The sequence below is a fragment of the Crinia signifera genome, chromosome 1, assembly GCF_055691185.1.
Source record: "Crinia signifera chromosome 1, ASM5569118v1, whole genome shotgun sequence".
Classification (NCBI taxonomy): Eukaryota; Metazoa; Chordata; class Amphibia; order Anura; family Myobatrachidae; genus Crinia; species Crinia signifera.
The window spans coordinates 173,297,768-173,315,841 of NC_139217.1; the positions used below are offsets into that span (position 1 = coordinate 173,297,768).

General features: G+C 44.9%; 1 protein-coding gene across 1 annotated transcript in view; it reads left to right on the forward strand.

Annotated features, from left to right (window-relative positions):
• Window positions 1-8,305, forward strand: part of CHRNB3 (cholinergic receptor nicotinic beta 3 subunit) — a 67,680-nt gene extending 59,375 nt beyond the window's left edge. Inside the window, exons 5-6 of the mRNA XM_083177351.1 lie at window positions 1,553-2,435; window positions 7,050-8,305. Of these exons, the coding sequence (XP_083033477.1) occupies window positions 1,553-2,435; window positions 7,050-7,187 (1,021 nt within the window). The 3' untranslated portion in view covers window positions 7,188-8,305. The remainder of the gene's footprint in view (window positions 1-1,552; window positions 2,436-7,049) is intronic.
• The last annotated feature ends 9,769 nt before the right edge of the window (window positions 8,306-18,074 follow it).

Sequence of the window (18,074 nt, forward strand, 5' to 3'; positions counted from 1 at the left end):
ATCTCCATTCCGCTACTATGCAGATGCATGCTCCATTTCCACATTTATATATATTTGCAGTTTTCCCCTGTGCATGTATCGGCCTTTATTTCTAAAAATGAGGGTTACCTTCAGTATAAAACATTGCTCCTGCTGTCTCACTTATCTTGATATCATGGGTGTGTTTTTTCACGGTTTCAATCAATCAGATGCAGTCCTTATTAACAGCTCTGCAATTCTCATGTTTTACTATTACACTTACACCAGAGTTGATGCAAGTCATCCCTTTTGGCAGGGCTGCCATAAGGCATTTTAAGGGCCGGGTCTCATTTCCAGTCCGGCACCCCCCTCCACACTTGACTTACCGTAACCCGGCTCCTGCTCCCCCATGTCCTCTTAAGCTGAGCTGCAGCCCAGAGGTATCAGCACTCGCTCTGATTGGCTCAAAAGCCAGTGCAGCATTTTAATTGGCTGCTGGCATCCTGGGTTGAATAAGCCTGCGCTCCGGGACCTGCTTTGTTTAGCGTACTGAGTGCAACGGAGGCATTCAGGGGGGTTGCAGTGGGCAAAATGAGCTGTCCTGGGCCCTTCCAGAGGCTGGGGCCTGGGACAGCTGTACCCATAGCACCCCCCTATTGGCGGCCCTGCCCTTTGGGTGGCTGTGCTAGAGACTCTTCGGAGCCATGTTTGACTCAATTTGTGACTTGCCCACTCTTCCCCTTTACTGTACTTTTGTTTTGCAAATGCCCATCCACTGCAGTAACATTAATAGACACTTCCTGCTATTCCCTGCCCATGTCAGTCCCCTAGACAGACATCGTCTCAAATCAGACATGAGACTAAAGAAAAAGCAGCTCCAAAAGTCACACACACAGTGTGAAAATAGCAATTTGAAAAAAGACTGACTCTAAATAAAGCCCTGCGTCTTGTAGGTTATGATGTACATAATCCTTACATTTGGAAGCAATCAAACATACTCTGTTAACTGATAACGAACATTGCTTTGTATTTTCTCCATTCCTGGCTGGTATTGTTATAAGAGTAAAGACAAGATGTATTAAGCATTTCATCAGTGATGCAATACATCCTGCCACTTACCAGTAAGTACTTAGAAATACAATTAAGATGGAAAGCACAGCTCTCCCGATAAGAGCTGCCCTTTGCAATAAAAGGACTTTTGGGTATTTGACTCAGGAATTCATCTGTGCATTAGCAGAGTGCTGTGGTCTTTATGAGAGCTGGTAGGGATACTGTTGGATCCCTCTCTGAGGAAAATGTGAAAAGAAGCCTATAAAATGTGAAAAGAAACCTATATGCTTTGGGTATATAGTTAGACCACATCAAGATTGCATTACTTACTGGTACCTAATGGAATACATTCTGGAACATATGAAATGTGTACAAAACTCAGAAAATTGGCTGCGGTTTTGGCTTTAGTACATCCTAAGCACTGTAACTTTACATGACATGTTTCTATCACCTTCTGTACACTGTAATACCATATCCAAATGTTCATCGAAAATTGTATAAAAAAAAAAAAATCTATATTTATGGACTTTCACTTGTCTTACAGTGCAGATGGCCGTTTTGAGGGATCTCTGATGACAAAAGCCATAGTAAAGTATGATGGTACAGTAACATGGACTCCACCAGCCAGTTATAAAAGCTCTTGCACTATGGATGTCACATATTTTCCTTTTGACCGTCAAAACTGCTCAATGAAATTCGGATCATGGACTTATGATGGGAACATGGTTGACCTCATTCTTTTAGATGAAAATGTTGATAGAAAGGACTTCTTCGATAATGGAGAATGGGATATATTAAATGCCACAGGCCTGAAAGGAATGAGGAAAGATGGACTTTATGCTTACCCGCACATCACATATTCCTTTGTTCTGAGGCGCCTTCCGTTATTTTATACTCTTTTCCTAATAGTCCCCTGTCTTGGGTTGTCATTCTTAACTGTCCTTGTCTTTTACCTTCCATCTGATGAAGGAGAAAAGCTCTCTCTATCTACTTCTGTTCTAGTTTCACTTACAGTTTTCCTTCTGGTCATTGAAGAAATTATTCCATCTTCATCCAAGGTAATTCCATTGATCGGAGAGTATCTTTTATTCATCATGATATTTGTAACCCTGTCAATAATAGTGACGGTATTCGTCATTAATGTCCATCACCGATCTTCTGCAACATACCATCCTATGGCGCCATGGGTTAAAGCACTTTTCTTGCAAAAGCTTCCCAAGCTGTTATGTATGAAGGGACATGTGGATCAATTCTCCTTTCTGGATACAGAAAATACTGCCCCAGCTACAAAATCCAAGATCTCTAGCAAAAGGAAACACATTCAAGCAAATGATGGAGAAAAGATTCTAATTGCGTTCCTGGAAAAGGCAGCTGATTCTATAAAGTACATCTCAACTCATGTTAAAAAGGAACATTTTATTAGACAAGTAAGTAATAAATATATATTGTTTATTTTATATCAAAAGAATGCATCCACCAAGTGATCCATATGTACCATAATAGTTTAGCTAAACAACATGTAATATGCGAAGACATGTAAGTTGCAATGCAAAATATGACTCCTAGTGTTCATTCTAGCACCCGCCATCTTTGAAAACCCATGCAGTTCCTCTTCCCTGGGGTGTCGCTGTCTGCTGTAGTGCTTCTAGCACAGTGTAGTCTGTATATCAGCACTGATATGCAAACCAGACCTGTGCTAGAAACACCACAGCAGACAGCGACACCCCAGGCAGGGAAGAGGAACTGCATGGGTTTTCAAAGATGGCGGGTGCTAGAATGAACACTAACTCCACTAGTCCTTAATGATGCGTAATTATGATCCTCATTTGCAATTGAACTATAAAAAAAGTTATTAAATTATTTCTTAAATCCTATCATTCAACACAAAATAGAATATATAGTAAAAAAGAGCAAATATTTAGCATACGTCTGATGTGGTAGGAGCTGCGCCTTGTGCAGCAAAAGCACCGGTTATAAGTACTTTGCAAATGCTCGGGACACATGTATGTGAACGGGTCATGCAACAGCGGATTCTGTCAATGACTGACAGTCTGTTGCTGGGACAGGGAGGTTGCGGCACCGACCTCTATTTGTTAAAACAGCGTGTAGCTGCCATTTAAGGGTATAAAATAGGCCAGTTACCTCTGTTGTTGGATGGAGGTTTCCTGGCCTCTGTGAAGGATGGCTTACGTGACTCAATGGGTGCAGCAAGCCACCCTATGGCAGTGGCATAACAATAGCCCCGCAGACCCCGCGGTGGCGGGGAGGCGCTGAGTTGTGTGGGCACCGGGGATCTGTGAGGTATGGATACACAGCACTTCAGGACCACCCTGCCTTACCCCTCAAAAGTGCCGCCGGGACCCGCAAAGCTCCTTGTACAAGCTCCTTTCCTATGGTATCGGTGCTCCTCCTGGCTGCTGGTAATAAAAGTGACCATCACAAAATGGCTGCCCCCTTACAACAGACACTTTTTGAGGATGCTAGAGGAGGCAGCGGCCTCCTCTAGCACCCTCAAAAACGGTCCATCCTCTGCACCTGCTCTAAATGAGAAGCCCGGAGAGGAGAGTTCCAGCAGCCGCTCAGGGGGCGGGGCGTAAGTGTGACGTCACTAAGCCCCGCCCCCATGATGATAAACTGCCGAATTCACGGATCTCCGTGGAGGGGGCGGGGATAAAATGACGCGATTGTGTCATTTTAGCTCCGACCCCTCCTCTGAGACCTGAGGATTGCGCCATTTTATTGCCGCGATCCGGGGCGCAGGGGGGGTCCCCCCTGAATCCAGGAGGGTTGCCCACCATTCCGGGGGGCCGGGAGGGGGTCCCGATTTTCGGGAGACTCCCGGCCATTCCGGGAGAGTCGGCAACCCTGATTTATACACTGAAATATAGATATCAGTTTGAAGTGCAAACCCCATCCAAATCTAACTCTCTGCACATGTTACATCTGCCCCACCTGCAGTGCACATGGTTTTATCCATTAAAGAGAGAATTTGCTTTTGCAAGTGAACCAGAATCAGACACTACATCTGCTCCACCTGCAGTGCAGCATTGTTATAGAAAGGTGCAAAGTTAGTTGCTCTTTTTTTGCTTTACTTCCTAATCATGCCGTATGAATTAACACTTATACAGTTTATTCACCATCATATTACACAGTGCTTTACATAGAAATCCTAATCATTCACATTAAACCCAGCTCCATGGGAATCTAAAAATCTATATTTCCTACTACACACAAAGGCACACATACATACACCCTACCTCCCAAATGACCCAATCTTAGCATGACAATCATATTTTTTTGTGCACTGTTCTGCTACTCCAGGCATAGACTGCAAGGTCCCATTGTGGTGGGAAGGGAAGCTGGAAGGCCCTGTCTCACTGACTGCTCTGCTTAGTGCACATGCAAACGTCATCTATTCACGAAAGAGAACAACTGGGTTAATATCTAGCAGCTCCCGGACAGCTTGCCAAGCCCCGACTATGCCAAAAAAATTAGAGACATTGCTCATAGGCAGCCATTTCCCATGAGGTCACGACCCCTGGCTTTGAGTTCAAGCTCCCCAATTTTAGATGTCCCTCATACTGAAGTAAGAAAGTTGGGAGGCATGATACACACTGCAGTTAATTTAGTGAGAACAGAGCCGGATTAACAATGGGCCTGATGGAGCTACAGCTCCAGGCCCACTCTCTAAATAGGCCCATTTTGTAGCTGAGGGTCAGGGCTTTCCAACGAGCCCAGCCCCGAGTCTCTAGCCCCCTGGGAACCGGAGATACTGCCAGGCAAAGCTGGAACGTTTTCCCCATAGGATAACATGAGACCCACAAATTCCAACTCCCACCTGGTTCCAACGGCATCACAGAAGCTAAAGGTTGATCTCAGTCTAACCCAAATTGGGCCTTCAATCTGATACCAGGCTGGTCCATATGGGTTCATTGGTTCTAGAGATATTTCGTGTAAACCGATTTTTTTTTTTTTTTTTTTTCATTTTTGAAATGTAATTTCATGGTTGTTCATGTTGTTTGAGGACAGATTTCTCTGGAACCAAATGGCCCAGTTTCACAGGACCAAAATTATTTGAAAATAATTTGAATCCCTCGTGTAAATGGCTCAGTTGGTTCCGAAGATATAGCTGGTTGTTTAAAGGGGGGAGGGTAGTTTCCTCTCCTCCTCACGCCAGAAAATGCAGGAACTAGGCTGGTGTAAAAGGGGCCAATCCGGGAATGTCCCTGCATGATCCTGGGTCAATATTCCTGGGTAAATCCCTGCATTTTCTGGTGTGAAAGGGGTATTATATCAAATAGCTGGGACCTATATTGCTCTGAATACAGCCGGGCAGCCCCCTGCTCTCTGTCCGGCAGTTAATGGCTGTCGTTTCTGCCTGGCGGCGGCTGTCCCTCAGTTACCACAAGCATGTATTCCCCCTTGGCAATGAGCATGTAATCCCGCATGGCAATGAGCATGGAAACTCTGGCAATGAGCATGGAACCCCTGGCAATGAGCATATAGGCAAGCAGCACTTATGTAGCATAATTTTTAATAGGCATTATGGTGTTTGCTTAATACGTAATGGACATTATGGTGTGTGGCTTAACATGTAATGTAACATGTAATGGATATTATGGTGTAATATTTAATGCACACCTTTGGCGCGCAATGCCCGTTTATGAATGATATGACTCACCAAGCAGAGGGCACGGTGCCTTGCTACGCTCGGCACAATATTTTATTCTGACTGGAGTGCCGCCTCACCCCGCAAGTATCTTAGGACATCGGCATCCTGCGGGTGCACATTTGGATATCATTTTTCCTATGTCAGACCCCTGCTTTTTCCAGGCATATATAATTAGTTGAAAGTATTTACAAAAATAGAGACACACCCATGAGCAGACCACCCAACCAGAACACTGGTCACGCCCCCCACATTATTAGGCGCTGGCCACAACCCCTATTATTGCGCATAATAGGCCCTTGATCATTTTCAGCTCCAGGCCCATTTAGACCTTAATCTGGCTCTGAGTGAAAAGTCAACCTTCCAGTCTGTCAGTGTTTGTAAGAGTATTTTGGCACAAAGAAAAAAAAACATGCAAATTATGGGGCCTGAGACTGACAAAATAGGCAGATTCCCATTCTGTACATGAGGGGCACAGAGCAAAGGGGATTAAACAAAGAGGAAGTTAAGGACAGAGAGGGCAGGATCAATTGGGTCTACAGGGATGACTAGACAAGGTGGGTGGTGGCATGTAATAAAAAAAAAAAACACCTTTTTTTAACAGTGTCTTGTCCTCTAATGCATCTTTGTACAAATCAGGGCGCATGCCCAGTGTGAGCCAGACACAAATGTACACATCACTGCACCCAAAGCAGATTCAAGCCCCTTATGTCGATTGAAATATTTGTGGCGGCATCTGAATCAGCCAATCAGTGCTTCCCTATTGAATACTATGGCAGTGACCCTCGTAGGAACGGTCTTATCGGGAATAGCGCTGTACAAACTGTACAGAATGCCAAAGCACGGGTCAGAATGTTTCATCATATTGACTTGTGCGCTACTACATGGAGAACAGGACCAAGCACTGGTTTTCGCTGCAAGATCGGGCTTAGAGCTTTGTGGCTGGTTGTCGATTTAGTTTTTTTGTGTTGATTTTTTTTTTTTATAAAAGCTATTTCATTTAATTTTAACGCTAAAAATGAATAATTCTTTGTAATTTACACCTGCAAACTCTGATTGACTTCAATCTCAGGTATCAACTACAATTGACAGGTGATAATTATGTGGAATTTAAATTGGAAATCAATGTTGGTCAGTTTAGATCAATTTTAAAATCAATTTAAAAAGAGAGCTTTGATAAATTTACGCATTTGCCTCAAATTTATGTTACTCATTTTAGATATAAATGTTGGATTGTATGATCTGTATATCCATGTTGACTTTTTGAGAAAAAAAATAAATATAAATATGTAAAAGTTTTATTACAAATAACAGTTACTGTAGAATAATACTAGATCCAGTATTAACGATTTTATCTAACAATTTATTCTAGGTAGTTCAAGACTGGAAATTCGTGGCTCAGGTTCTCGATCGTATTTTTCTGTGGGTGTTCCTCACTGTATCCATTACTGGATCTGTTCTAATCTTCACTCCTGCACTAAGGATGTGGCTAAACAGCTATAATGTCTAATTTTCAATCACCACTGAATTAAAAATTGTTATCACATTGTGTCAGCGTCACTGCAGCCAAAAACAGATTATGAGATTGATGTTATATTACAGTCAACCTTTTATTTTTATTTTTCAGATATCCAATGTATAAACAAATGTGCCTTTCCATGCAGCACAACTACGGTCACATATTTAGGTATTTTTAAATACTGTTCTTTGCGTTTTGCATGTACATAAAACCAGTGCTTTATATATATTTTCCATATTACAGTAAATGGACAAAATTAAAATATAAAATGTGTCACTAATTTATTATGTACACCTCATTAATACAGATCATCCAATAACATGCCTGGAATTTAAGGTATAAAAACATGTGTATATATGATCAAGAGGTTCAGTTGTTGTTTAGACCAAATACCTGACATGTTGAAATGTGATCTGATGGTGTCAGACTTTCAGTTTTGAGATTTTAAAAACTGTTGATCTTGTGGGATTTTCACATAAAAGAACTTTTCAGTTTACAAACTGATAGGAAAGAGACAGTAATTAAAATGGTTATGGTATACAGCAGGCATGTCCAACCTGCAGCCCTCCAGATGTGCTAAAACTACACATCCCAGCATGCCTTGACACAATTTGGCTATTAGGGAATGCTAGAATGATGGCAATGCATGCTGGGATGTGTAGTTTTAGCACATCTGGAGGGCCGCAGGTTGGACATGCCTGGTATACAGCATCGACCACTTTTACAACAGTGGTATGCTATATGGACTATACAAAGGTGGCACTACCATTGGTTCAGCAGGTGCAGTGCATTGGGGCCCCTGAGGACTATCACCCTCTTCCTGTCACCCACAGTTTTTCCTGTCACACTCTACCTGTCCCCCTTTCTGTCAGCTTCAGACGCTCCACGTCTCCCACTGCTGTGTTGCACTTTGTGAACTTAGTTTCGGGTGGAGGAGGGGGGCCCAAATATATTTTTGCACCTGGGCTCACAACCCACAAGTTCCACCTCTGGGACTGCGGTTTCTTGCTTGCAACCATACATTTGCTGTGTTATTTATTTTCTTCTCATTCAGCACAGTATACATGATTAATGTGATGCCTATGCAATAAATTCCAAATGCAATCTGACCTTGTGTGTATTCATCCCTAAGCATAGAAGTATGTTTTCTGTGTATTAAATGTTATTTTATTGTGAACACTAGCCTGTCTGCAACTTGCGCAGTAGGCGCTATCTATTGTTATTTGATGCTGATTTTCATACCATTATAAGATTACTCAAATCATTATGGATACCAGATACTTTTATTAAACAAATGTGTTAATCTAAAAAAAGATTTCTAAAGCAGAAGCAGCAACGGCTGTGGGTCAGTGCACAACAGCACAGATACTGAGGTCCCTGTGTGATAATGTTCTGCTGTTGCTCACTCCTATCATAGATTCCCGCAAGAGGGGGTAAGAGTAGTCAGCAGAGACCCCTCAGCTGCTACAGCAAATCACTCTTGTAACGAAACTCATTAGTGGCACCCCTGGCATAATCTGAGAAACCCAGGGGATGAGAAGTACAATGCAGGGGAGCAAGATATTAATGGCAAAAACAGGAGCCTCCTGCCAGATGCAAAGGGGTAGGTAACTATGGCTACAGCAAAACAACACTACACTAGGTACAGTAACACTCCTCAAAACATTGGAGGCAGATATACTGAGTGTGATGGAGAGAAAACATGCATAGAGAATATAGCAAATAAAATGTCACTTGGGAATTTTATTCAACTATTTAATTTAAATCCAAACTGATTTCCTGGGCTTAAAATAAATGGTTGCATTTAGTCATATTTAGATTTTAATGCAGATGTGAAACTTTTTTTTTATTTAAATTTGCTAACGCGATCTGGAAAGGTTTCATATTCCAGAGCTTGGTAAATTCAACTGTATAGCAGCACCCATAGAGAGCTAGGGTCAGAAATTGAGAGAACATATAGTAAGTATATTGGAGATATTGTCTGTAATACCTCCATGGCTGTTGTCTCCTTGATATTTGGGAGTACAGTATACTCTGAAAACTGCTGCTCTAGGTAAAGATCCTGCAAATATTTAATGATAAACAAATCTCTTATAACTGAAATAAAACAACCACCTTGTTACTTTAAGCCTCATACATATGGGGCAATTTCTGCTAGCCTGCATGCTGAGTGCCCTTCTGTGTCCCAGCGTAGCAATGTGTGTATGGGTGATCCGTGAACAGTGGCAATCTGACCAGACCTTGAATACATGGTAGTCAAGATCTAGTCAGGCGATGGGGATGCATGGGACTGCGTGTCGCGTTCGCCTAGGAGAAGACTGCAAAGAAGATCCATCAGTGAAGCTGCAAAGACGCCAGTGCCAAAAACACGATCCCCGATACTGGAAGTCGCCGCACGGGACTCACACAGCAGAGGGAGAAGACGCGGCTACAAGAACCCAGCTTAAAGCACAATAAGGGTCAGTTAGCGATTGACGTCAACTGTGGTCTGTTCCGGACTAAAGGCTGTTTTGAAAGGACATTTGCACTTATACAAAAAGAGCATAAACATTGGCTAAAAAAACTTTTATTTTATCTTTGGTATTGCATACTTTTTTTTTTTTATATACCTTTCTTCTCTCTTTCCTACTCTTGAGCGCTTTGGTTCTTTATCCTTTGAACATATGTCCCCACATGCCACCAGCTAGTGATAGGCATCAGCAGTATCTTATACAATCATAACCAGTTTTAATATTTTCAAGTTTCCTGTGCATAGCTCTAAACCAGTGATGCTCAAACTCAGGACCCCAAACAGCTCACATGTAGCAGACACACTGGTTTATTCATTACTCACTGAAACATTGGAACAGATTCCCAGGTGGAGCCATTTCTTTCACTTGTGATCCTGTATGGGAGACCTCCACAACATGAAGTAGAATCTGATTGGTTAGTAAGGGCAACATTTCCACATTTGAAAACCTGCATTAGGCCTAGAAAATCAGATAAAAAGTGTAAAATTGCTGGTGCTTAACCTCCAATTCCGAACAGATGCTTGGTCCCGTGTGCATCGGATGAGAGACCACAAGGACTGCACTATAGATCAGATCCAGCAGCCTTAGCTAGGATAGCATACAATACATAGTATGCAAAAGGACCGCATACTATGGCAGAAATTTACTAAGATGTCAGACATTTTGTGGCAAGTCTTTTTCCCTAAAATATTCTGAAGTAAAAGGAGGAGATTAAATGTTATTCAGCAGGATGTTTTCTACAATGCAATATATTCTTGGGAGTGAAACAGTGTCTGGACATAGGGGATTAGAGAATCCCCTCTTTCACGCATCACCACAACAGTGATGGGCAATCTCCAATGGCCAACCACTGCATCAGACTTCCCTTGCAAGAAATTACACACACTATCTATAGTTACCTACAATGTGCTACAAATCTTAGCACATCTTATTATACATACAACAGATAATTTCTTACAAAAAACTGATATCCCATGGGTGGTCTTTGGCAGCTTTGCACCAAACATTGTATAGCTTAAAAGGTCTTAAGGTGCCCACACACTGAGATGGTCAGATGTGTTTTGACCTTTAGTTTAAAATGCATCGCATGCGGTTCACATCACAGTGTTTCTATTGGCTTGCAATGCGTGCATTGCATATGGCTAAAAAGTTGGCGCATGAAGTAATTTTAGTTCAAACCGAACACTGCTCTAGCATATCGCATGTGATTTTAAATAGATGTGAAGCAATCTAAAACAAAGCACATCAAGAACACATCTCACCAAGGGGCAGATTTATTAACTGGTGATCAGGGGAATCTGCGCTATCCCCATGTGCTAAAGCAGGGGATAGCACTTCCCCTGATCCAAGACCCCCGCCGAGTGGGTGTCTATCACGCGGCAGTGTGAGGAAGGAGGCATAGCACAACTACGAAATTTCGTAGTGTGCGCCTGCCTCCTGCCTAATTTATGAACGGTCAGCATCACTGACCGTTCCGCCGCCTGCAGCTATTGACTTCAACAGCTGCAGGCGGCGATGCCCTATGCCCACAGCAGGGACAGTGCTGTCTCTGCTGCTGGCTCCGAGCTGCGCTGGGGATCTCGCGTTAGCAGCGAGATCCCGCGCATGCGCAGTCCAGCCGGCCGGGGAGAAGCAGACAGCGCGTCCGTTAACAATGACACGCTGTCAGCTGGAGGAGGCATCGCCGGAGGGGGGAGTTAGCGCTCCCCCGCTTTGGTGGCAAGATCTTCGTGATCTTGTCACTGTCCCCTCCTGCTTCGCCTTGCTACTGAGGTGAAGCAGGAAGTGTTATAGCGGTGCTTTTAGCGCTTCATATCTGTCGAAAAATAAAAAAAAATATTTGTTTTTACAGTAATACATTTTATTAGATGTGTCCTCATACAGAAAAAATGCTAGGTAGCATAGTTGCCCTTATTAACCCTTTGAGTGCCAAGTGAATTGCCAAAAAGGTGGAAAAATTAGCAAGTAAACATTTGTTACTCACTGTAATGACACCTTTTTTATTTGAATTTACAACAAATATGAGTGACGTTAGCACTTTTAGGGGATAAATTGAACATCTCACAGATGTTGACACTCAAAGGGTTAAAAGTAGGCATGGAAAATATATTACATGACCGAATCGATTGCAAGGATGCATTCATATTTTTGTTAAGCCCACAAAATGGCTGCCAGTTGTTGAAAAGGATTACTGCTGCTCGGTCTAATGTACACAGACAGACGATCATAATAGATACTGGTAATGCATTTTTAAATATTAGATTTAGTATATCAGAAACCTTTCATTTTTACATTGTGGGTTGCTCACAGTGCAATAACAGACCAGTTACCATACACTTGCTGCAATATTACAGCATGAATGACTAGCATTACTGAATTTCAGTAAAAAAAAAAAAAATACAGTATACACAGGTTGAGTATCCCGTATCCTTCCCCCCCAAGGAGACGGATAAACACCTTGCTACATCATGCCAGTTTTCATCCACCAGCCACCATCAAAGGGCTCCCTTATTTCGCAATTTATAAGGGTACGCCGATGCACCAGTGACCCGGCCTAGAGAGAAAAAACTGGACATCATGACATACAAATTTCTATCAAGGGGATACCCCATAAAGGAAATAGAGAAGGCCAGATCAAAAGCAATCAATAGACCGAGAGGGAAATTACTACAGGTAAAACTAGTGCAAACCATCTCAAAAGGTCACACACTGGGTACAACAATTCAATTCCCAGAGCTCTGAACTGGTCCGGAAGGGAAAAATATACTGGCCCCCTGCACCACTTGTGGATTCATGCTTACTGGAAACAGCATTGCACATCCACATACGGGCAGAAAATTCCATATTAACAAAGCACTTACGTGCACGTCCAGGTTTGTGGTGTATGCTCTGTTTTACCCATGTGGCCTATGTTACGTGGGCAAAACAGAGCGGCAGTTCAAAGAGGGAATGACCCAGCATTGTACAGCCATTAGGGCAGCACTGGCCAGTGGCATCAGTGAACAGCCCGTAGCCTGCCACTTTGCACAGCAACAGCACGGAGTGACAACTATCCGTCATAAGGTCATTGACCAAGTCCCCTTGTCCCCGAGAGGTGGTAACAGAGGGAAGGCTTTACTGCAGCTGGAAGCTACGTAGATCTTTCGTCTGGACACAGTACAATCAAAGGCCTCAACAAATCCCTTTGGTTGGGCTGCTTTCTGTAGAAAGCAGAGTAATAAATGGTGTCCCCATAGGACCATAATATTGTCGTCTTCCATTTCTCCTTTCCTATTAAAGTTGTTTTGGTAAATTTTTATTGTCTAGTTACGACACGTTTGATGTTCATTCTATTTTTTTTTTATTATGAATATTTAGTTAGGTATACATGGCACTCATAACAGTTTGTTTCCGATGAGCTCGACACATCAGTTTATAGTATATAGGATAGAGCTGCAATGCATTGAGACCCTATTTTAACACTAGTCACTTTTAACACTAGCTTCACAGTGACAAGTAGATGCATGGGTTCCCACAAAGGTACACACTAAAATAACAGCATGGTCTAACATGTACACATTGTTCTTTAAACAGACATTTTTCTTATGGTATTTCTTCTGATAATATTTTTTCCACATTTATATTTGCCATGGTCATCCATATGTATGATCATTTCTTTCATGCGGTGCCTCGAGTATTTGAATGGGCACACTCATACATTTACACATGATCTCCCTCATACAACCTTTGCAATTTAAATTTTTTTTTTCATGTTATCATACTGTCAAGTTATGTTCCCTGTCACACAATTTTGTCACATATTACACAGAGGTTCGTTACACTGTACTTATCCTCGGGAATCAGCGGGGTCTTACACATATGACACTCAGTCATGGCAGGCTACCTAAGCTTATGAATTATACTTAGCAGGGCACAGCAGCACATCACATTTGATAAGTTTAAGATTATGTAATGTCACATCATGTTTATGTTATGGAATGTAATTTGCGTTTTATATTTGTTTATGTTTCTGTTAGCTTTTTCCACCTATATCTTTTACATATTGGTGCAGGAGTAACCCTGGTCTCAGGATAGCTCCAGGGCATTAAACGATCCGCAGCAACAGTGAGTGCCGGATACCAGCGATACCTATCTATCTATACACACACACACACACACGAGAGATAACCTTTACCACATTTCAATATTAATTACTATAGTAAACTATGGGGTAAAAACTGTCAAGACAAATATCTCTTATATATTTAGCCAGATCTGTCACTCAACCCCTGTGGAGAACGTTCCTGTGTAAAACAGTTTCACTTTCATGTGTCTGACGTTCCACCCCCTTGACATCACCTCCCCCCCGCCCAGCCAGGGCTACAGTACACGCCCACCATCCACCATTACTCCACAGCCACCATCCACCATTACTCCTGCACATCCCTACCCTCTGCCAGGACCCCCGCGACCCCCCTCCCGCGATTCGCGGGACCCCCGCGACCCCCCTCCCGCGATTCGCGGGACCCCCGCCCCCCCCCCCTCCCGGGAATCGCGGGACCCCCGCGACCCCCCTCCCGCCTTTCCACCCTCTCGCGAGCCGCGGGAACCCCGCGACCCCCCCTCCCGTGATTCGCGGGACCCCCGCGACCACCCCGGTATCCAGACTATTGTTAGACAGCACTTACATTGACAGCCATTACATCGACACCATTAGTTCAACAGCTCAATAGGTCGACATGGTTTTAGTCGACATACCATTAGGTCGACATGTCATTATGTCGACAGCTCATTAGGTCGACATGTTTTTTAGGTCGACACTGCCATTAGGTCGACAGTGTCTATGTCGACAGTCAAAAGGTCGACATGGGTTTTTTTCACTGTTTCATTGAGCCGACATGTGCCGACAGGCGGTATTTCATGACCTACTATCCACTAGGGCGTGGTGGGAGATAAAATAGTGTGCCGAGCGCAGCGAGGCACCGTGCCCGAAGCATAGCGAGCGGCTGCGGTACACTTCAAACTGTGTCCATGTCGACTGTGTCGACATTTCGGCCAAAAAACAGTGAAAAAACCCATGTCGACCTTTTGACTGTCGACATAGACTCTGTCGACCTAATGGCAGTGTCGACCTAAAAACATGTCGACCTAATGAGCTGTCTGACCTAATGAGCTGTCGACATAAATGACATGTCGACCTAATGGTATGTCGACCTAAAACCATGTCGACCTATTGAGCTGTCGAACTAATGGTGTCGATGTAATGGCTGTCGATGTAAGTGCTGTCTAATATCCGTCCCAGACCCGACCACCCCTCCCGCGATTCGCTGGACCTCCGCGACCACCCCTCCCGCGGAAACGCGGGACCCCCGCGACCCTCCCGCAAATCGCGGGACCCCAGCGACCCCTCCCGCGATTCGCAGGACCCCTGCATCCTCCCTCCCGCGATTCGCGGGACCCTTGCGACCCCCCCCTCCCGGCATTAAAAGGGCCCATGCCCCCCTCACGCAATTCACGGCACCCCCATACCCCCCTTCCTGCGATTCGGAACCCCCCACGACCCCCCCTCCCGCGATTCATGCCCCCTCCCGCGATTCACGGACCCCCGCACCACCCCCCTGCGCCCACCCTCCCTTGATTCACGCCCCCCTCATGCAATTCACGGCAACCCCCCACACCCCCCCCCCCTCCTGCGATTCATGACCCCTCCCGTGATTCACGGACCCCCGCACCACCCCCCCTTGACTCACGGCACCCCACGCAATTCACGGACCTCCGCAACCCCCCTCCCGCAATTCACTAACCCCGACAACCCCCCTCCCGCAATTTGCGGACCCCCTTCCCACGATTCAAGCCCCCTGCTCCCCCGCCCACGATTTGCGGACCCCCCGCCCCCTCCCGCTAACCGCGGATCCCCACACACCACCCCCCCTCCCGCAATTTGCAGACCCCCTTCCGGCAATTCCACCCCCCAGCGACCACCGCGGCCCCCGCTCCCGCATTTCACGTAACCCCGTGACAATGGGGGATCCTGTACCACCACAAGCAGGTACCCCCCTAGGTGGGAAATCCGGCCCTGGCTGCCGCACTGCAGGTTTCCCCTCTGCCCTCTGCACCAGCGCACAACTTTTATCAATGTCTTGCCCACATACCACTATTATACAGCCTCCTGCTCTCATGCACGCTCACTCCCTCCCAGTGGGAGGAGACGCTCACCCACTGCCCGGGAGCTGCATACTGTCCCCCTCCCTCCTCCAGTTCTAGAGATGCCCATCGACCATCAATGATTTTCAAATAATCGATGGTTTATGGCCGATGTTAAATACTTTTGCCATCAATGTGGGAGGACACTGCCCTGCCTCCTGTTCTCCTGCCCCGTAACTTCCGCCAGTGGAGACCCGCTCACCCTGTGTTGCCCACATTCCCCTATCATGCTTTGCCACCCAGCCTCCTGCTCTCATGCACCCTAACTCCCACCCAGTCGGAGGAGACACTGACTCCTGATTTCTGTGCTGCCACGCTGGACCCTCACCCACTGGCAGAAGCTGCACAGTGTCCACCACCCTCTTTAGTCCCCCGTATGCCCCACACCCCCTATCACTACCCAGCTTCCTGCTCTCCTGAACCGTAACTTCCACCACTGGGTAATCGCTGACGCTGTGTTGCCCACATACCCCTATCATGCCTCATATTCCAGCCTCCTGCTCTCATGCCCCTAACTCCCACCCAGTAGGAGGAGACACTGACTCAGGGCCACCATCCGGTACTCCTGTGCTGCCACGCTGGACCCTCACCCACTGCCAGAAGCTGCAATACAGGGCATCTTTCATACAATTCTAACCATATTCTCACAATACAAATGTTCACAAATTAAGGGGCGTAGCCCCTTACGCCGGTGTGAAGAGCGCCCGTAGGGCGCGATGAATCACCTAGTTTATTTATAGTCATCATGTAAGAAAATCTGGGGGGGGGGGGGGGGGGGGGGGAAACAAAACAGTCTGATACACAAAACCAATAGTTTCTTTGAAGGTTATTATGCATGTCACTTTAAAGAAAATCACAACATTCAACATGGATAATTAAAATGTTTATTTTTATTATCCCCAAATATTTTTTTGCAAAGAATTCACATTTCAGTGCATATTAAAATGAACATTTTCTGACAAAGTACAGGAAATAAAGACGTTATGACCAACTTTGATTCAACAAAATAACGGATGGGCTGTCCTCAACTGAGTCAATCAGCTTATAAAACCAGCTATAACAAAAAGCATAACAGAAACAACTAGCATTTCTAAATAATAAATGTACAATACTTTGTAATGTATGTGGCCTAGGAGATACAAATGATCTAGAAAGGACACACTGCATGACATAACAAAATAAATCGATTGATGCAAATTGTAGCAACAAAAATGTGCAAGCCATTTACAACTTCAACTATTGACAACTGTGCTTCCATTTCTTGGCTCTATTGCTTTATAATAGACAAAACACAAGTTGCAATTACGGTACTTGTTTCCTAGCACGGCCACACCGATTTGCATCGGGGTGGTCTTAATCGCGTCTGTCGCATCGCATGTGACCAAATCGCATGCGATGCGACCCGATTTTTACATTGAATCAAATGTGAATAGGGTCCCTGGGACCCTATTTTACATTGGATTCAATGTAAAATATTCCCCAAACCCCAATTTTACCCCCTCAACACCACCCCACTATTGACGCCAACCCGAAGCGTGGCGAACGCAGCGAGGGGCGGCGGTGCGCATCCTCTGACCTTTTCATACCCCTACTATCCACATCGGCGTGGTGTTGAGAATATAAAGTGTGGCGAGCGCAGCGTGCCACCGAGCCCGAAGCGTGGCGAGCGCAGCGCGCCCCGCGAGGGGACGCGTATAACTTCACAGGTATTGGCGTGCGCTCGCCACACTTTATATTCTCAACTCAACGCCAACGTGGATAGTAGGGTATGAAAAGTCGGAGGACGCGCACCGCCGGCCCTCGCCACGCTTCGGGTTGGAGTCAATCATATATATATACACAATGTGAAATGGGTCATATTGGCCCATTTCACATTGTTTCCTATGTGAGATGGACTTAATCAAGTCCATCTCATCTTGTGCCATTATAATGGCACAAGACCGACGCGATGCTCCCGATTTCAATGTTAAAAATATTTTAACATTGAAGCCTATGGCAAAATCGCGGGCATCGCGTCGGTGGCCATGTTAATGCACGCGACTGACGTGATGCCCCCGATTTTGCCTTTGCCGGCAAAATGGACCTGATTTCAAAGGAAATCGGGTCCATCGCAGGCATCGTGTACCTTAACTTTAAGGTACACGATGCCCGCGATTGTGGCCGTTCTAGGAAACAAAGTACCGCA